Source organism: Anomaloglossus baeobatrachus, chromosome 1 (assembly GCF_048569485.1).
Source record: "Anomaloglossus baeobatrachus isolate aAnoBae1 chromosome 1, aAnoBae1.hap1, whole genome shotgun sequence".
Taxonomy (NCBI): Eukaryota; Metazoa; Chordata; class Amphibia; order Anura; family Aromobatidae; genus Anomaloglossus; species Anomaloglossus baeobatrachus.
The window spans coordinates 242,728,510-242,749,741 of record NC_134353.1 but is presented as its reverse complement, the minus strand read 5'-3'; the positions used below and the strand labels follow the sequence as shown (position 1 = coordinate 242,749,741).

Sequence of the window (21,232 nt, the reverse complement as noted above, 5' to 3'; positions counted from 1 at the left end):
GCCAGACTTGCTGCATAATATTGATCTACACAACCGAGATGCACTTTTCCACTTTACTATATTTCCCCATCCAATAAACTTCACAAAGTTCTTCTGAAAGTAGAACCAACCTTATGGCTTTACAGATGCTTTGAAAACCATTTTGGGAACATTTTAAGTGTTATCATGTTTGAGACACTGGTGTCTGCATTCTGCATAGAAAATCCTTGTGCAAAATCCGCACCGACTACTTATGTAAAGTGTATAGAAAATATATTATAGGCAAAATTGCTGATATCAGAATATTTTATTATACTACCTCCTGGTTCATGGTTTTCTCCATCTCGTATATAAAATGACATCTACAAAAGCATCCTGTATGTACTCAGTAGATACAATTACTTATACAATATAATAATACAATAGACACATTATTATGATATATAAGGGATGTAGACCAACATCCCGTTGTAAGAATACATCTTGTTATATCTTCATAAGGCCTAAAAAGACATTAGTAAGTCATTTTTTTGTATTCTAACATTTTGGTTCCATGTAATAAAATCCTCTACGTCCAGCTATTTGTATTCACTTGTCAGATGCATGTTGATGGAGACCAGGAGGCTATAGGTACCGGATAACTTTTGACCAAAAAAACTGAATAAGTTTATTCAATGGTTCAGTCACAAAAATGCAATGTCTCTGGCCATCTTAAACTCCAAAGATTAGAGATCATTAATGAACCTTTGCAGACACGGACACTTGTTTGGCCAGTAGCGGTGCATCAAGTCCAGGCTTTCTGATGATCGTCTGAACATGATGGAGTTAGAAGGCAAGGTCGTATGGGTCATTAAGCTCTGCTGCTGGGTTTGGCTTTTGGATGTTAGCTGAAACTGACATTAAATCGCAGATTTGCAAAGATTTATAGGCATTCAGTCTCCCAGTAGCCTGTTGGATCTCCATATGCTTTGGATTTACCATTTTTATACTGTTGAAGGAAACACATTCTAATTAACAACAAATAGAAAACTTGTCCCGAAACCAGCACTCCTTAACATATGTAGCTAGTGCTTTCTTTTACTTCATTATTGAGACAGACATTTAGGGGATTAAATGGGGTTGACAACAAATAGAAATATTTTTTCAACATTTATATGCAATCAATTGAGACTAAAATTTCATTGTTTCCCGTCTATAGTCTTTGTGCTGTACTGTCTATTGTTGGCTGCAGAATCCATTAATGGTTTGGCCACATTATCTTTATTTTATCAGATGTGTTGAGATCATGATTTTGTGGCACTAACTATAAGTATGACAGGTTCTTCTTCTGCACTTGTTAATGCAGCTTTCCTCACTAAATGACCAGCACGTCTGTCAATACTAGTGATGAGTTATTCCCAAACAAACCAGTACAAAGAGCCAGCTCCCTGCTGTGAACGATGGGAGCCGGCACCTTAATGATAGTCACTAAAGCCCATAATGCTTTCACTGGGTAAAAGTACAGGGTTCAGTTAGATTATAGAAGAAAGAAGGAACATCCAGCTCTTCAGGCGAGGAAAGCCATGGTCTTTATTTTAGCATGCAGACAACGGATGACATGACCAGCACAGTACTACGCGTTTCAGGTGAAACAATCACCCTTTCTTCTATTTACAATATCGGGCTGTGGCAGTGCCTGTCCGTGCTCCAGGGAGAGGCCAGGAGTGAGCTTGTACACGGTGAGCTGATATACATAAACAGGGTTCAGTGGCAGAAACCCCCCATGCTTCTATACAATAATATACTTGTTAAGTTGTTAATTGAATAATGAGATACTGCCTTTGTACATTGTGAGTGAACTGTATTGTGTCAGCCACTGCTTATGTAGAGAGGTGGGTTGTGCACACCTGCATGTTGAGCCCAACGGGGCATTCACATGTTCTCCTGCGGGCTAGTCCAACTGAGAGTGTGGTAGCCTGAACTACATTGATATTTTCTTACACATGTCAATGTCAGAAGATTCATTTTGGATACGTTTTCCATTGCCATTGCTTAAATCAATGGCAAGGCATATACGTCAGACTTTACCTGTTTTTGGAGTTCATAGAAATTCTTTCTTTAATCTCATCTGCTATATCCGTATCATATATCGGGATAGAATAGACCTCTTCCTGAAATGCAAACACACATGACTGCTTCTTCTGTCACTTCTTTGCTACTTTGGCCTAGTCCTAATATTAATCTGAGGCATGATCCCCTAAAACAATCTACCAACTTTGGGATCTGTGCATAGAGATTATGGGTTAATAGAGAATCCACGTGAACCATCAATATATGGCTATAAGTCCCCTTACTGGCAGCCAGACTGGCTTGCAAAGTCTCCTTAAGGAGAATAGTGTTCCCCCGTGGTCCCCACATAGCTTCTCATGAGCCAGATCAGACACCCCATACTTTGCACTGACGAGGGGCAAGCACCCCGAAACACCATGTCTGCAAATTGGGATTCTGATCTGGCATAAATCCTAAGTCATATGCAAAGGATTGTTAAAAATCCACTTTTGACTTTTAGGATGGCCACTTCCAATAGGTGGCGCTGCGCTAGAGTTTGTCTCCTTTCCTGGAGAGACAAGTTGAATATGAACGTAGGCGTTTGAGTAGACACCCAGTATATGAGATATGCCTTGACACGGCTACTAGGCAGATATAGAAATGGCCAATATATCAATGTAGTGAGATCAGTGCCACAGTCCTGGGACAATGCTTCTGTATCTTTCATATATCCGTTATTATTAAGTTAGATAGGCCTCAATGCCTAACCCTGCCGCAGCTCCCACCGCACTTACCACGCGCCATCTGTAATACTGCTTTAGCAGAGAGGCCTTAGGACAAACATGTCAAACATTGTTTTGGTCCCACAAATCCTATGTTTACTTGGGGCATGATAATGAAAGAGAAAACATACAGGCAAACGTGGTGTAGGCAGAAATCATGCTCCGCGGCATAGGTGTAGGTGTAATATGATACAATTAAATTATATAAGTGTGACACTACTAAGGCTGCTTTCACACTACGTTTTCTTAACATGCGTCCTGAACGGTTTTTTAATGCAAAAACGGATCCAGTGCAAATGCGTTTTCATTTCAATACATTTTCAATGGACTCGCATCAACATGCGTTCACATGCGTTTGCGTGCAGTTTAGTCAGGATCCAGCGACTTGCAGTTTTTTAACTTTTTTCAAAAACGCTACTTGTAGCGTTTTTGAGCTGCGTCCAAATACTGCAAGTCGCTGGATCCTAACTAAACAGCACGCAAACACATGTGAACGGTGGTATACTGATAAACAGGATCCTGTTTAGCCAGAAGCCAGCCTGGCGTGATCACAGTCTCTCTCTTTCCTTCTCTCTCTCTCCTCTCTCTCCCCTCTCTCCTCTCCTCTCTCTCCCTTGCTCCTCTTTTCTCTCTCCTCTCTCCCCTCTCCTCTCTTTGCCTCTCTCCTCTCTCTCCTCTCTTCTCTCACTCTCTTCTTCCACACTCTCCTCTCTGCTCTCTCCTCTCTTTTCCTCTCTTCTCTTCTCTCTCCTCTCTTCTTCTCTCTGCTCTTTCCTCTTCTCTTCTCCTCTATGCTCTCTTCTCCTCTCTTCTCTCCTCTCTTCTCTCTGCTTTTCTCTCTCCTCTCTTCTCTCCTCTCTTCTCTGCTCTTCTCTCTGCTCTCTCCTCTCTGCTCCTCTTCTCTCTGCTCTCTTCTCCTCTCTTCTCTCAGCTCTCTTCTCTCTGCTCTCTCCTCTCTGCTCTCTCCTCTCTGCTCTCTCCTCTCTGCTCCTCTTCTCCTCTCTGCTCTTCTCCTCTCTGCTCTCTCCTCTCTCCTCTCTCCTCTCTCCTCTCTCCTCTCTCCTCCTCTTCTCTCCTCTCTCCTCCTCTTCTCCTCTCTCCTCCTCTTCTCCTCTCTCCTCTCTCCTCTCTCCTCCTCTTCTCCTCTCTCCTCCTCTTCTCCTCTCTCCTCTTCTCCTCTCTCCTCCTCTTCTCCTCTCTCCTCTCTCCTCCTCTTCTCCTCTCTTCTCCTCTTCTCCTCTTCTCCTCTCCTCTCTTCTCCTCTTCTCCTCTCCTCTCTTCTCCTCTCTTCTCCTCTCTTTCTCTCTCTCTTTTTATCTTTCTTTCTCTCTTTCTCGCTCTCTATTTCACTCTCTATTTCACTCTCTCTTTTTCACTCTCTCTCTTTCACGCTCTCTCTCTCTTGCTCTCTCTTGCTCTCTCTTTCTCTTTCTCTCTCTCTCTTTCTCTCTTTCTCTCTTTCTTCTCTTTCTCTTCTCTCTCTCTCTTTCTCTCTTTCTCTCTTTCTCTCTTTCTCTCTCTCTCTCTTGCTCCCAGCTGCGTCTGAATTTCCAGTCTATCATGTTCAGTTCCCCTCACTCCCGATCACACCACATGACTCCAATGCCCACCCATAAACTTCAAGTGACAGGATCCAGTAAAATAACACATGCGTTTTTCTTTGCAAAAACATGATCCGCTTTTGCAGCAAAAAAATGTTCATGAGGCATGTTAAAAAAACGTAGTGTGAAGGCAGCCTTAGGCTACTTTCACACTGCATTTTTCCCTACGTCCACAGGTCCCGTCGGGGCATCCGTCCGGACCGCCCCTCCCCCACTCTGCAAAGCGTGCTCCGGACGCATGCGCCCGACAGGGCCATTCACTGTTATGGAGTACACTGCGTTAGCGTGTGCTCTGTTTTGTGCAATTTTGTGCATATATACGTGTCTGCAGACGGACACCCGAACGTAGAGGAGTACGTTCGGGTGTCTGTCTGCAGAAACATATATGTGCACAAAATTGCACAAAACAGAGCACACGCTAACGCAGTGCGCTCCATAACAGTGAATGGCCCTGTCGGGCGCATGCGTCCGGAGATGTTGTGCAGAGTGGGGGAGGGGCGGTCCGGACAGATGCCCCGACGGGACCTGTGGACGTAGAGAAAAACGCAATGTGAAAGGGGCCTTAGTTAGAAAAAATGGTCAGGAAAAAAATTACAAAAACATTTTTGAGAACATGTAACATAACTACTGCTTGTTACCATAAAAATAGCCATTCTCATGGTATACAGTTATTTGTACTGTGAATGAGAACATATAAACAACACATCTAAAGCTTTTTTTTTTATATATACAGTGCCTACAAGTAGTATTCAACCCCCTGCAGATTTAGCAGGTTTGATAAGATGCAAATAAGTTAGAGCCTGCAAACTTCAAACAAGAGCAGGATTTATTAATAGATGCATAAATCTTACAAACCAACAAGTTATGTTGCTCAGTTAAATTTTAATAAATTTTCAACATAAAAGTGTGGGTCAACTATTATTCAACCCCTAGGTTTAATATTTTGTGGAATAACCCTTGTTTGCAATTCCAGCTAATAATCGTCTTTTATAAGACCTGATCAGGCCGGCACAGGTCTCTGGAGTTATCTTGCCCCACTCCTCCATACAGATCTTCTCCAAGTTATCTAGGTTCTTTGGGTGTCTCATAAGGACTTTAATCTTGAGCTCCTTCCACAAGTTTTCAATCGGGTTAAGGTCAGGAGACTGACTAGGCCACTGCAACCCTTGATTTTTTCCCTCTTGAACCAGGCCTTGGTTTTCTTGGCTGTGTGCTTTGGGCCGTTGTCTTGTTGGAAGATGAAATGACGACCCATCTTAAGATCCTTGATGGAGGAGCGGAGGTTCTTGGCCAAAATCTCCAGGTAGGCCGTGCTATCCATCTTCCCATGGATGCGGACCAGATGGCCAGGCCCCTTGGCTGAGAAACAGCCCCACAGCATGATGCTGCCACCACCATGCTTGACTGTAGGGATGGTATTCTTGGGGTCGTATGCAGTGCCATCCAGTCTCCAAACGTCACGTGTGTGGTTGGCACTAAAGATCTCGATCTTGGTCTCATCAGACCAGAGAACCTTGAACCAGTCTGTCTCAGAGTCCTCCAAGTGATCATGAGCAAACTGTAGACGAGCCTTGACATGACGCTTTGAAAGTAAATGTACCTTACGGGCTCGTCTGGAACGGAGACCATTGCGGTGGAGTACGTTACTTATGGTATTGACTGAAACCAATGTCCCCACTGCCATGAGATCTTCCCGGAGCTCCTTCCTTGTTGTCCTTGGGTTAGCCTTGACTCTTCGGACAAGCCTGGCCTCGGCACGGGAGGAAACTTTCAAAGGCTGTCCAGGCCGTGGAAGGCTAACAGTAGTTCCATAAGCCTTCCACTTCCGGATGATGCTCCCAACAGTGGAGACAGGTAGGCCCAACTCCTTGGAAAGGGTTTTGTACCCCTTGCCAGCCTTGTGACCCTCCACGATCTTGTCTCTGATGGCCTTGGAATGCTCCTTTGTCTTTCCCATGTTGACCATGTATGAGTGCTGTTCACAAGTTTGGGGAGGGTCTTAATTAGTCAGAAAAGGCTGGAAAAAGATAATTACGGTAATCCAAACATGTGAAGCTCATTGTTCTTTGTGTCTGAAATACTTCTTAATACTTTAGGGCAACCAAACAGAATTCTGGTGGTTTGAGGGGTTGAATAATAAATGACCCTCTGAATAAACTTTTCTCAATTTAAAAAAAAAAAAATAAAAAGAAATAACATTTTTTTTTGCTGCAGTGCATTTCACACTTCCAGGCTGATCTACAGTCCAAATGTCACAATGCCAAGTTAATTCCGAATGTGTAAACCTGCTAAATCTGCAGGGGGTTGAATACTACTTGTAGGCACTGTATATATATGTGTATATATATATATATATATATATATATATATTTGTCCCCTCCTAGTAAAAATGTTACCAATAACTAATATTTACTGGAATAGGGGGACACTTTTTTGGGTCGATAATCAAGTGTATAAAATCGAGACTAGAATTCTTGTTATGAAAAAATAAAACTATGAAGTTGCAATACTGTTATACATCCTAAGGGGTTAAAGTTTTGACATATAGACCCCACAGAGGGGTTAGCTCCTCACGTAAAGACTGTCTCACTCAGGTCGGACCTGGCTTTTGAGATGCACTGACCTCCGGGACCTTGTCCTCATCTTTCTTTTCTTCCTCTGCAGCCCGGCTGCATCCGCACACATCTTGTGATGGCTGTTTAGTGATTCTGGACTCTTCCTTCTTTGATTCACTCCTGCTGAGATCCCAGGGTTTATTTTGTCCAAATGTTCCTGTAAATACATTATTTAGTTTATGAAATCAACTTTTATATATTCAAAAGCTTCAAAAACATTGTGGCATTTATTAGGCTAAATGTGCCACTCTTCTTTTGTAATTTCCTCAAAAAAATTGTCTTTTATGATACTTATTTGTTTTAGATGCTTTTTATGACTTGACTGACAAGGGGGTGTATCATACAATGAAAAAGGTCATAGCCTAATAGGCAACAATGAGGGTGGCACAAACTAAGCAACATAACAGATGCTATAAAATGAGACAGTCTATATATACACATGTATGCAGTCGTGAAATACCTATTAATTCCCCCTGTATTGTCCATAGCTTCACCGTGCAGTCCTGGGATGACGTAACTATCACTTTGTGCTTCTCCACAGGGATCACTCTGTTCACATCACATAAATACACTCAAACTTTGAAATTATTATTATTAATTTGTAAGCCTTTTTTATACTATACATTGAACAAAGGTAGATGAAACGGGTCTGTACCTTGTAATATCGCTCATATGCGCTCTCCAGCAGTGCAGTACTGTTGAGACAAATGTCAATGTGTTACAGTTATAATCGTATAATATGTCAGTGTGATTGGATGTATTACTTTTTTCACATTAAGTTAAAGAGATAAAGTACAATATGACCACTCACGGACGGGTGGCTGCTCTTCTGATGTACCCAGTGCATACTGGGATATATTCCAGATGTAGATGTAGAATAGCTGGTCAGCCGCACATAGTAAGGAGTCATCTTCGCTGACAGCCATGGCATTTACCATACACTTGTATTGTGACTGCAATAGCAAAATCAACCGCTCAGTTTTACACTTATTGATGTTGAGGTCCATGGTCTGCGGTTGTAAGACTGGTTCGTTGTACTGCTAAATTCTATGAATCGCCTTTGGAGAGGGCTTATGGCAGAAAAATAAACATTTAACAAGCTCTAGAGGACATTCCTGCAGTCAGCACGTCAATTGCACATTCCCTTAAAACTTGTGACATCTGTGGCTTTGTGCTGTATGATAAAACTACACGTTTTAGAGTGGTCTTTTAGGCCCCCTTCACACGTCAATGAAAAACACTGACGTTCTTGACTGACGTGTAAAACACGCACATGTCCCTCCGTGTTCCGTGATTCACGGCACACATGGGTTGTCCATGTGCAATCCGTGATTGCAAATGGACACTACTCACCTGCCTTCGCTCCTGCTGTCCATGGTGCTGAACTCCTCGGCTCTGCAGCATCCGCCCACCGCTCTCTGCAGCTACTTCCGGGTCGGCTGTTCCTGCTTTCATGAATATTCATGAGCCGGGCAGGAGCTGCAGAGAGCAGAGGCTGCACAGCGCGTCACTGGAAAGGTGAGTTGAAAATGTTTATTATTTTATATGTCAGTGTTTTTCTGGTACGTGTTTCACGGATCACACACAGATCACACCATAGTGTGGTCCGCGGGTCATCAGTGATGCCAGAAAAAACGGACTTGTCTCCGTGCAGAATCACGGACACGCGTGTACGCTGCACGGAGACACGTTCAGTGAAAAATCACTGATGTGTGAGCAGACCCATTGATTATAATGGGTCTGCGTATGTCAGTGATTCTGGTACATGGTACATATAAAAAAAAAGCACATACGTACCAGAATCACTGTGAAGGGGGCCTTATTGTGGCCAGCCAAAGGCACACCTGTGCAATAATCATGCTGTCTAATCAGCATCTTGATATGCCACACCTGTGAGGTGAATGGATTACCTCAGAAAATAAATGCTTACTAACACAGATTTAGACAAATTTGTGAGCGATATTTGAGAGACAAAGACCTTTTGTGTACATAGAAAAAGTCTTAGATCTTTGAGTTCAGCTCATGACAAATGGGAGCAAAAATAAAAGAGTTTATATTTTTGTTCAGTGTAGTTATTCAGAAGTGGGGTCCCAGTATATACAGTCATATGAAAAAGTTTGGGCACCCCTATTAATGTTAACCTTTTTTCTTTATAACAATTTGGGGTTTGCAACAGCTATTTCAGTTTCATATATCTAATAACTGATAGACTGAGTAATATTTCTGGAATGAAATGAGGTTTATTGTACTAACAGAAAATGTGTAATCCGCATTTAAACAAAATTTGACCGGTGCAAAAGTATGGGCACCTCAACATAAAAGTGACATTAATATTTTGTAGATCCTCCTTTTGCAAAAATAACAGCCTCTAGTCGCTTCCTGTAGCTTTTAATGAGTTCCTGGATGAAGGCATATTTGACCATTCCTGTTTACAAAACAATTCCAGGTCAGTTAAGTTTGATGGTCACTGAGCATGGACAGCACGCTTCAAATCATCCCACAGATTGTCAATGATATTCAGGTCTGGGGACTGGGATTTCCATTCCAGAACACTGTAATTGTTCCTCTGCATGAATGCCTGAGTAGATTTGGAGCGGTGTTTTGGATCATTGTCTTGCTGAAATATCCATCCGCTGCGTAACTTCAACTTCGTCACTGTTTCTTGCACATTATTGTCAAGAATCTGCTGATACTGAGTTGAATCCATGCGACCCTCAACTTTAACAAGATTCCCGGGTGCTGGCATTGGCCACACAGCCCAAAAGCATGATGGAACCTCCACCAAATTTTACTATGGGTAGCAAGTGCTTTTCTTGGAATGCCGTGTTTTTTTGCCTCCATGCATAACGCCTTTTTGTATGACCAAACAACTCAATCTTTGTTTCATCAGTCCACAGGACCTTCTTCCAAAATGTAACTGGCTTGTCCAAATGTGCTTTTGCATACCTCAGGCGACTCTGTTTGTGGCGTGCTTCCTGAAACTGCTTCTTTCGCATCACACTCCCATACAGCTTCTCCTTGTGCAACGTGTGCTGTATTGTTGACCGATGCACATTGACACCATCTGCAGCAAGATGGTGCTACAGGTCTTTGGAGGTGGTCTGTGGATTGTCCTTGAGTGTTCTCACCATTCTTCTTCTCTGTTTTTCTGATATTTTTCTTGGCCTGCTACTTCTGGGCTTAACAAGAACTGTACCTGTGTTCTTCCATTCCTTACTATGTTCCTCACATTGGAAACTGACAGTTTAAATCTCTGAGAATTTTTGTATCCTTCCCCTGAACAACTATGTTGAATAATCTTTGTTTTCAGATCATTTGAGAGTTGTTTTGAGGAGCCCATGATGCCACTCTTCATAGGAGATTCAAATAGGAGAACAACTTGCAAGTGGCCACCTTAAATACCTTTTCTCATGATTGGATACACCTGCCTATGAAGTTCAAAGCTCAATGAGGTTACAAAACCAATTTAGTGCTTTAGTAAGTCATTAAAAAGTAGTTAGGAGTGTTCAAATCAAGAAATTGATAAGGGTGACCATACTTTTGCACCGGTCAAATTTTGTTTAAATGCGGATTGCACATTTTTTGTTAGTACAATAAACCTCATTTCAATCCAGAAATATTACTCAGTCCATCAGTTATTGGATATATGAAACTGAAATAGCTGTTGCAAAAACCCAAATTGTTATAAAGAAAAAAGGTTAACATTAATAGGGGTGCCAAACTGTTTCATATGACTGTATAATGTATTATAAGTTGTACTGCATAGTTAATACAGCATCAGTAAAGTAGACTGAGCACATGTTATAGCACCACCCCATATTTATTTTACCGCTGGAGTGCTGCTTTAAATTTAAATTTCCTGTCTCATACATATCCTCCAGCGGCTTCATCTTCTATTACTGCCACTCAGGTTGATCTCCAGTGATTTGTGATCTGCCGTCAGCTCCAGTGTTTCATGGAACGCGTCAGAGGTCACAACTCGAAGCATCTCTATCTATGAAAGCCTCATTCTGGCTCTCAGAGTTGTATTAAGAGCTTGTGACGCAACTTCTGGCTTCCAGCCAGTCAGAAGTTATAGGCATAAGATGGCGCTGTGGGACCGAAGCGATGCTGGGAAGGTTAGTATAAGACCAGGGGGCAGGGGACTTAGATTTAAGGCATCTCTCCAGCAATAAAAAAACAAACAAACAAACACTGGAGTGGTGCTTTATTGGTGCAGGTGTCAGTGTGAGTAATCCAAAGACTAATCCAAAAATTACTGCCTTCAACAAATATATTAAAGTAAAGCCTGAGGAATCGGCTGAAAACCCGTTGGTTATTGATTAACAAGCTGTTCACGAGCAACTTTAAGTTATAGATTAAAGGGAATATGTTTATATATATTTTAATTTTTGATGTTTTATTTTTCAAATCACAATTTAAATCAAAACTTCAAAAAGATGGCATTAAGTATGCTCTATTGCTTGCATGCAGGCATGCCTCCAATTCAATTTATAATCCTATGCATGCACTCTAAATTTCAGTTCTACATTGCACGTTAGATAATGTTATTCAATATGCACCGTACTGTGGAAAAATGTAGCGTTTTATATGTATTATTTTTGTCAGTTATGAAGGAAAGTGAATGAACAAAAGATAAATGTGAATCAATTTAATATTTGGTGTGACAGCCCTTTGCCCTCAAAACAGCATTGATTCTTCTAAGTACACCTACATACAGTTTTTGAAGGAACTCGACAAGAAGGTTGTTCCAAACATCTCTGAGAACTAATGGATCTTCTGTGGATGCAGAATTGAGCAATCATTCTGTCTCTTCATGCAATTCTACAGACTTGAAGAGGTTGAGATCAGGGTTCAGTGGATGTTATATCATTATATCCAGGATTCCTTGTTCTTCTTTACTATGAAGATGGTTATTTACATTGTCTGCATGTTTGACGTTATTGTCCTGCTGCAGAATAAATTGTGAGTCATGTATTGTATGATGGATAAATATCTGCCAATATTTCTCAGCACTGAAGATACCATTAATCCTGAACAATTCCAAGTCCATTTGTGGAAGTGCATCTCCAAACTTGTAAGGAACCTCCACCATGCTTCTTTGTAGGCTCAATAGACTCATTACTGTACCACTCTCCAGGACTTCAGAGAACAAATTGCCTTCTGTTACAGCCAACTATTTTACGCTTGCACTCAACTGTCAAGAGCACCTGCTTCAATTTTTCTGCACCTCAGTTTCTACAATCTTGTGTATAGTTGACGCTCTTGACCTTGTTTCCATGTCGAAGGTATTGGCTGCTATTATTCCACGAAGACCACTTCTGGAAAGGCTTCTACAAACATTAGATGGGTTCTACTAGTTGCAGCCAATTCAGCCTCAACATCAAGTCACTTCAAAAGTTGTGTACTAATGTGCCTAGAATTCACGATGATGATTTGAAAGTTGTCATCACATCAAATATTGATTAATTTAAATTTTTCGTTTATTCACTTAATAGTTTATTGTTATTATTTAACAAAATTTAAAGTCTTTTATTTTCGAAAGTATTTTTACTGTGCAGCATTTTTGTTTTGTTTTTAACATCTACCTAAAAGATTTGCATAGTACTGTATTTATTGGTAACGCCTGTTCTTCTTTAGTCTCTGATCACACTGCATTTTTGCAGTGCATCCGGGGGGGAGGGGTGGTTTTTCAGGTATGTAGACAGCAATGACACAAGCAGAGTTCATATTGACTCTTTTTTGCGGCGAAATCATTCTTTTCACAAGAATACAGAAATGGCACACCATCAGACAAAAAAAAAAAGCAATTGAACTCCGTTGACTTTGAATCCAGTTTTTTGGGGCTTCAGATACTAGGGCATATTAGGCATGTGAACAGTTTGAGTATTTCATTATTTATTTTTTCATTTTTTTGCACTGTAGACTATATATAATTATCAGTAACATGCTTTATTTCTCATCATACTTATATTTAGAGAAGAAATGTATAACCAGTGATAATGTAAACCAATTCATGTAGGATACTCACACCTTCAAACCTTGCAAACACTTTGCCTCCACCAACAATATTCCAGAAAGTAATATAGCCTAAAAATTAGGGGGAAATTGAAAGATTGTGTATAATTATTACTAAGCTTCATATTTTTGAGTCTGATACTCAAATAATCTTGGTAATGTAGCAAAGTCACAACTTACCTTTAGGGCCACTTGTTATTAAAACTGCAGAATCTTTTTTTCGATCAATCCTTGAGCAAATAAAAACTGCTTTGTTTATGGCTAAATTACCTGAAAAAAAAAACAAAAAAAAAAAAACAACTATATTTATTCGAAAAATTGTTTGTTAACTGATAAAAGGTTATAGATGGTAAAGATATGTTTTTAGTATAGATGTTCTTCTTATTAAAAAAAATATATAAGAAAAAAAGAATATAAAGTCGGTAAAAGACCCAGACCATCATTACTACTGTATTCTACTATGGTGATACCTATTTCAGTGTCCACTTCTCCATTAGAAGGGTTAAGGTGACAGAGGGGCTCCCCGGCTTCAAGACTCCACACAAAAACGTCACCATTACAACTGGACAGAGCAACCATGTTAGATGCTGAAGTGAGACAGAGTCTGTTCTTTTTATGTTCATTTATCTTTATATAAAAGAAAAGCACATATATGACTATATAGATATTCTGTAATATATTGGTGGCAAAATGATTGTGATCTACTAGTAGACCTCAGAGCAGGGACATTAGACCATAATGTCAGAATACCAGTATATCCTCATTCAGTATTCAGTACACAAAAAAACTCAAAACGTAAAAGCAGCATGCTAAGAAGTGCATGTGAAACCATCTGTCACAATGACTTTGGTATAGCGGGAAACCATGGCTCCTAAGCTGTCCCTCAGACTCATGGGCCTTATGGTATCCCAATTCTCAGGGATACTCCTAATGGTGGAGATACCTGAGTCTCCTTCCTGGCCCTGCTCCTGACCAGTCCTGATGGGATAGAAGAATGTTGAAACCACAAAAAAAATCAAAACTCTGTCACATAGCACGCACACACACAGGATAAGACAATAAGGGATTCAGGAAGAAAACAAGAGCAGGAAGGAAGTACAAAACAGGGGTACACGCCATATCTGCAAAAAGCACCACTAAACACAACTTTCACCAGAGAGAATCTAGGACACTACACCTCACAGACCAACACAGAATGAACTAAAGCTGGCATGGGTAGAAGGATTCCAACAGTATAAATAGGAGGGGAGCGAATGTGATAGGTCTCCCCACAACATGTGATTAAAGGAGCAAGCAGACTAGCACAGATTAACTCCTGCTAGCCTGTCTTTGTATCAGAACACAGTAGGTCGATGCCCAAATTGGCCTGTATTGATCTCATTCACCAGAGAAATCATTGGGCGGAGTGTCAGAATCTGACACAGTCCAATGCCACTATAACAGTTAGGCCAGAATCACACTTGCTAGTGACTCGCGTGTAACTTGCGCGAGTCTCTCATGGTAGAACCTGGCTTGGCCGCACACTCCCCTGACAGGAGCGGGTCGGTTGCATGTATCTCTATGCAGCTAAGATGCTCCTGTATGCATAGTGTGCGGCCATGCCGGGTGATTCAATGAGAGACTGGTGCGAGTTACACGCGAGGCACTAGCAAGTGTGATTCTGGCCTTAGCGAAGTTTGGGCAAAACTCCTTTGACACTATCCTTCTGTAGTGAATTGTGGCTATTATGGGGTCACTATGGTTTTTGAAAAGAAAAAAAAAAAAGGGGGTTAGAGCAGTTATTATCCTTTGGATGTAACTATTGTACATTGGACAGTCTTTATGTAATACTGATCGGTCGTGGTCATATTGGCAATGTTCATCAGTAGGTGGAGACAGCTGTTGAGTCGGAAAGGATGGGAAAGAGGGAGCTCAAGCGTATACACCTGTCTTGCTGTGTCACACAACCTTTGAAAGAAATTCTGTATCAAAAGTGTGTGCGTCACAGTGTGTGTGAGTGTATATATGAGTCCATGTGTGTCACAGTATGTGGAAGTTTGTCTATGCACAAATGGATGTGATACAAGGACAATAGTTTCAGTATTCACAAGTGAAAAATATTACAGTAATTCTTTAAATATGGAATTTTAACATTTTTCATTTGCGAGTACTGGAACTATCATACTTCTACCACATCCATTTTTTGGGAAACGACACACAGCTTTGTCCGTGCACCGCACCCAACAAGCCATTATTGTTACCTTGAATTGGAGAGCTGATGAATTTGTTTTCCATATATGTCAACAAATGCCTGTACTTTGTAAAATCCTGCATACTCTCCTATGCCTGGCACTGCCATGTGTGTACCAGTGTATAGTTATCTGGTAGAAGACATTTAGATTCCACAAAAAGTAGGGTCCACAGTGAAATGAAAAAGTCTGAAATTCTGTCAGTAACTTAATTTTAACCTGTTTATACAAGATATATTTAGCAAGATAAAATCTGTTTGCCGTTTGCGTCATTTATCTTTACTCAGATGTGGGGAAGTATAGCCAAGGGTGCGCTCATACTTACTCTTCCGGTTGTAAGGAAAACTTTCAACGTACCATATTATTGCTCCAGGTAACTTGTGGCAGTGCATGTTCTGATATTACAGTATCCTGCTTTTGGTAAAAAAAAATGTTGTAAAACAAATGGTACAAGGCATAAAAAACGGATGAGTATAAATGGCTGGCAATGTCATCAGGAAAGAACATGAACATAAATGTTTGTTTAGGTTCCCCACATTGGAAATATTTCAGAAGAAGCGATAGTGGCACATGAATGTAGAAGATCTATCATAGATTGAAGGGTTTGTCCACTTTAGACAATCAATATTTTTAAGGGTATGTACACAAGATGAATAATAACTTAAAAGGGAACCTGTCCTCATGATTTAACAAGTTAAAGTAAAGATATGGCTATAATGGCCCTGTTATATTGATTTAATAGATACGTGTGTGCAGAATTCTGCAGCCTGGTCCTTGTTTAATTCACTATAGACGTTGTAGTGCAATATCCTTTCCTATTCAAGCATCGGGGCAGGGCTGTTAGTAGGGTCTGTGGCTCTGCCGCAGTTGCCTCTTTTTAAAAATGTTGAGCTAGTACCACCCACAGCAAAATAGCTCCAGTGGATTCACATGTGCAGATTGAGATCACGGTGCCTACCTGGTTAGCACTGCAATCTTGCAGGGCTTGGGATAATGGGCTCAAATCCCACCGAAGACACCATCTGCAAGGAGTTTGTATGTTATCCCCATGATTGTGTGGTTTCCTCTGGTTTCTTCCCACATTCCAAAGACGTACTGATGGAGAATTTAGATTGTGAGCCCCAATAGGGACAGTGTTGTTGATGTATGTAAAGTGCTGTGGAATATGTTCGTGCTATATAAAAATAAAGATTATTATTATTATCATTGAGCCGAGGTCTAAATCTGTGCATGCTCCACCACCGATGCCATTTTGCTGAAGACCTTCGGATGCCAGCATGCGCATCTGCCGCCTGTGGTGCAATTTTGATGAAGTCCCCTGGGAGATGAATGTGCTCAAGGGTTGTCCTTGCTGCATGCGGTGGTAGCACAAAATGGAAAAAAAGAGGTTTGTACGAACGTGGAGGGACCACGACAGAGCCCAGCCCCTGCCCTGGCCCGATGCACAAAAAGGATATTTCACCAGAACTTCTATAATACATGAAACAAGAACCAGGCTGCGGATTTGTCGCGGGCGCTCACCACGCTCGGGTCCGGCGCTGCTGCTGTTGCTCGGTGGCTCGAGCGGTGGGCCGGATCCGGGGCCTCAAGCGGTGCTCCTCGCCCGTTAGTGAAAGGGGTGGTTTGTTGGTGTTTGGGGTGTTGGTTTGTGACGCCACCCACGGTGTGTGGTGAGGTTGGGGGCACCACCGCTGCTCTGTACGGGGATGGGATCCCGGGAGCGATGACAGGGAGCAGCTGGGATGTTTCTCTCCCCTCCGTGGGTAGGGGGTTTTGGTAGTCCCGGGGCCCGGAGTTGTTGTCTGTTTGGTGGATTGCGGGGCCTGGCCAGGTGCAGGGTCGCGGGGCAGCGCAGTGCCAGACGGCACGGTGGTACTTACTCAGCCAGTAACGCACATGGAGTCTCTGTTAAAACAAACGGCTGGATGGACGAGTCCCACAGACGGCTGCGACGGTCACTCCCGGTAGGTTGACGGTAACTGTCTCTCCCTGCACCGGTGTTATGTTCTTGGCCCCGATGGCTTCCCACCGGTAACCCGCTCCCCAGCGGTAGGTTGGCTAAGAAAGCCCCTGTTTGCCCGCAGGCTCTGGCCCTGGGAGCTCTAGCTCTGGCGGTAGCTTTATCTCCCTCACGGTTTGGACGGTTGCCTTCAGTCGGGTCTTTATTGCTGGGAAACCCCAGAGGTTCCCGTCGCTGGCGGATTTGACCGGTTTAACGGCGACTCCTAGCCTGGTCGGGGTCCGTAGGCCCTGCCGGATGGAGCTGGCTTCTCTTCGCTCCCCGATCCGGTACCGGTGGGCCACCGCCCGTCCCCGGTCCTTACGGTTGTGCGTCAATCGGCCTTTCCTGCAGACGGTCACCACCGTCTGCCAACCTTGCTGTATCTGTGCCCGGGCCACGTACCCGGACACGGCCAGTCAGTTCCTCCACTACCACTTCCCTGACTCTCACTCTCTACTCGACTCAACTCAACTGCCTTCCTTTTCCCGCCTCCAGGACTGTGAACTCCTCGGTGGGAGGAGCCAACCGCCTGGCTCCACCCCACCTTGTGTGGACATCAGCCCCTGGAGGGAGGCAACAAGGATTTGTGTCTGACTTCGATGTTCCTAACCGGGGTGTGGGGTGTGTTGTTGCAGTACCTGTGACGTCCTGGCTTGTCCAGAGCGCCACAGATTTCTCCACTACGTGTATTCATTAAATCAGGATAACTGCCTCATTATGACCATGATTTTACCATGACTTTACTTTAACAAGTTTTCTTTAAGGAAAGCTATAAAAAGAATAATACGAACATTTGCACTGCAATGTCAAAATGACTTGCTGTTTACATGTTCAGTCTTATTGATCTTCGTATAACCAAAACCTGTAAAACAGTTAAAAGAAGAGGCCTGACCATTCTTCAGGCAGCTTCTGCTTGGAAACTGCTCACAACTTTATGCATAGTGTTAAAAAAAATGCTGGCTTTGAAAAAACAACACATGCAAGATACTTTAGGAAAAACACAGCCGGCGTTTCCAGAAGCGTCTTCTGTTTCAAAAATGGTTACTGTGTGCACATATACTGTACATACACATTGGTTTCCAGCAATTGTTTGTGTAAGGGTGGTGAACTTTTCTGTCGCGTTCTGGCCCCTGACGACACCAATTGCGTTGAGTAGTGTAATGTTAATAATTTCTTGCGCCTTGTGTAAGTATTGTGAACTGTGATGATAATGTATGGAATATAATATGATGGAATGTACAGTTAGGTCCAGAAATATTTGGACAGTGACACAAGTTTTGTTATTTTAGCTGTTTACAAAAACATGTTCAGAAATACAATTATATATATAATATGGGCTGAAAGTGCACACTCCCAGCTGCAATATGAGAGTTTTCACATCCAAATCGGAGAAAGGGTTTAGGAATCATAGCTCTGTAATGCATAGCCTCCTCTTTTTCAAGGGACCAAAAGTAATTGGACAAGGGACTCTAAGGGCTGCAATTAACTCTGAAGGCGTCTCCCTCATTAACCTGTAATCAATGAAGTAATTAAAAGGTCTGGGGTTGATTACAGGTGTGTGGTTTTGCATTTGGAAGCTGTTGCTGTGACCAGACAACATGCGGTCTAAGGAACTCTCAATTGAGGTGAAGCAGAACATCCTGAGGCTGAAAAAAAAGAAAAAATCCATCAGAGAGATAGCAGACATGCTTGGAGTAGCAAAATCAACAGTCGAGTACATTCTGAGAAAAAAGGAATTGTCTGGTGAGCTTGGGAACTCAAAAAGGCCTGGGCGTCCACAGATGACAACAGTGGTGGATGATCGCCGCATACTTTCTTTGGTGAAGAAGAACCCGTTCACAACATCAACTGAAGTCCAGAACACTCTCAGTGAAGTAGGTGTATCTGTCTCTAAGTCAACAGTAAAGAGAAGACTCCATGAAAGTAAATACAAAGGGTTCACATCTAGATGCAAACCATTCATCAATTCCAAAAATAGACAGGCCAGAGTTAAATTTGCTGAAAAACACCTCATGAAGCCAGCTCAGTTCTGGAAAAGTATTCTATGGACAGATGAGACAAAGATCAACCTGTACCAGAATGATGGGAAGAAAAAAGTTTGGAGAAGAAAGGGAACGGCACATGATCCAAGGCACACCACATCCTGTGTAAAACATGGTGGAGGCAACGTGATGGCATGGGCATGCATGGCTTTCAATGGCACTGGGTCACTTGTGTTTATTGATGACATAACAGCAGACAAGAGTAGCCAGATGAATTCTGAAGTGTACCGGGATATACTTTCAGCCCAGATTCAGGCAAATGCCGCAAAGTTGATCGGACGGCGCTTCATAGTACAGATGGACAATGACCCCAAGCATACAGCCAAAGCTACCCAGGAGTTCATGAGTGCAAAAAAGTGGAACATTCTGCAATGGCCAAGTCAATCACCAGATCTTAACCCAATTGAGCATGCATTTCACTTGCTCAAATCCAGACTTAAGACGGAAAGACCCACAAACAAGCAAGACCTGAAGGCTGCGGCTGTAAAGGCCTGGCAAAGCATTAAGAAGGAGGAAACCCAGCGTTTGGTGATGTCCATGGGTTCCAGACTTAAGGCAGTGATTGCTTCCAAAGGATTCGCAACAAAATATTGAAAATAAAAATATTTTGTTTGGGTTTGGTTTATTTGTCCAATTACTTTTGACCTCCTAAAATGTGGAGTGTTTGTAAAGAAATGTGTACAATTCCTACAATTTCTATCAGATATTTTTGTTCAAACCTTCAAATTAAATGTTACAATCTGCACTTGAATTCTGTTGTAGAGGTTTCATTTCAAATCCAATGTGGTGGCATGCAGAGCCCAACTCGCGAAAATTGTGTCACTGTCCAAATATTTCTGGACCTAACTGTATTTTAAAGTGTCCCTATGTATTTTATAGTATAACCTGTGTACATGTAGTTTTGATAATAAGTATAGCACTTGTGTAGGAAGTTACCCGTCCATAGGGTAAGTAACAGTTAAGAGTTGGGACTAGCCCACAGTGGGAGGAGTTAGTTGAGAAGATAAGAGACAATTCATTCTAGAAGAGTCAGTGAAATGAAGATCTAGTGCGCAACGGTTAGGAACAGATAGTCTTTAGGTCATGAAAGTTGCATACAGTGGGTGATCTGTGGCAGTAACAGAAAGAAAGGAGACTGGAGATGAGATAGCGTGAACCTTGAGAGTTGACTGAGACATGCAGTGTGAACAGAGTTGAAACAAGAAACCGATCCTCGAACAGAACAGCCCCAAACAATAGGAGCCGGAGAACAGAACTCTAGTGACCAATGAGTAATTTATATACTTCAAAGTATTTTCTAACTTACCGGAAAAATCCTGATCTGCCCACTATAAGATACGGAAACTATATACCTTTAAATGTAATGACATGTGATGGTTAGTTCATCTGCAGAATGGACAGAGACTCCATGCCAATGCAAACAATACGTACTGATCAGTGTTATATTCTGCATAGGTTACGTCAGTGAGTCCTTCTCTCAAGTCTGCTAGGGAATAGTATATACAAAACAATCATTGGGAAGTATGTCGTTCGATACCTATAACAACATCAGGGTAGAAAAGAATTCTTCAACTAACCTGCACTGCCCTGCATAAGGGTCCTTATAGGGGTGACGGAATTTGAGGTGTAGTCCCACAGTTTTAAACTTCCATCTTTACCACCCGATGCCAATCTGTTAAAAACATGAACAGATATATAACATGTGATAATAAATACTAAAAAGTAATCATATCACATAAAATATGCATTCTGTAAATCTGTAGAGACTTTAGTCGGAGACAACAGACTATTATATTGCCTTGAAGTGTAACGGTGGGTCAGGAGAACTGGTGGCAGAATGTCTGTATTTGCTGATAATTCAACCGGTTCCCCCTCTCTCCATAGAATCTTTGGAGCACCAGCTGTCTTTTCCCATCTTCACTGAATACAGATTTTAC

At 42.0% G+C, this 21,232-nt stretch overlaps 1 protein-coding gene across 7 annotated transcripts in view; it reads right to left on the bottom strand.

Moving 5' to 3' along the window:
* Positions 1–276: 276 nt before the first annotated feature.
* Positions 277–21,232, bottom strand: part of LOC142291527 (cilia- and flagella-associated protein 337-like) — a 74,307-nt gene continuing 53,351 nt past the window's right edge. For 4 of the 7 annotated variants that reach the window (XM_075336135.1, XM_075336116.1, XM_075336125.1 and 1 more), the window contains 13 exons: positions 20,873–20,967; positions 20,727–20,781; positions 20,602–20,647; positions 15,609–15,665; positions 13,494–13,650; positions 13,204–13,293; positions 13,037–13,095; positions 7,817–7,958; positions 7,661–7,700; positions 7,466–7,554; positions 7,014–7,162; positions 2,047–2,129; positions 277–967 (listed from right to left, as the gene is read on the bottom strand). In XM_075336135.1, the coding sequence (XP_075192250.1) occupies positions 805–967; positions 2,047–2,129; positions 7,014–7,162; positions 7,466–7,554; positions 7,661–7,700; positions 7,817–7,958; positions 13,037–13,095; positions 13,204–13,293; positions 13,494–13,650; positions 15,609–15,665; positions 20,602–20,647; positions 20,727–20,781; positions 20,873–20,967 (1,225 nt within the window). In that variant the 3' untranslated portion in view covers positions 277–804. The remainder of the gene's footprint in view (positions 968–2,046; positions 2,130–7,013; positions 7,163–7,465; positions 7,555–7,660; positions 7,701–7,816; positions 7,959–13,036; positions 13,096–13,203; positions 13,294–13,493; positions 13,651–15,608; positions 15,666–20,601; positions 20,648–20,726; positions 20,782–20,872; positions 20,968–21,232) is intronic. The other 3 variants (XM_075336151.1, XM_075336144.1, XM_075336156.1) reach the window with 3 other exon arrangements.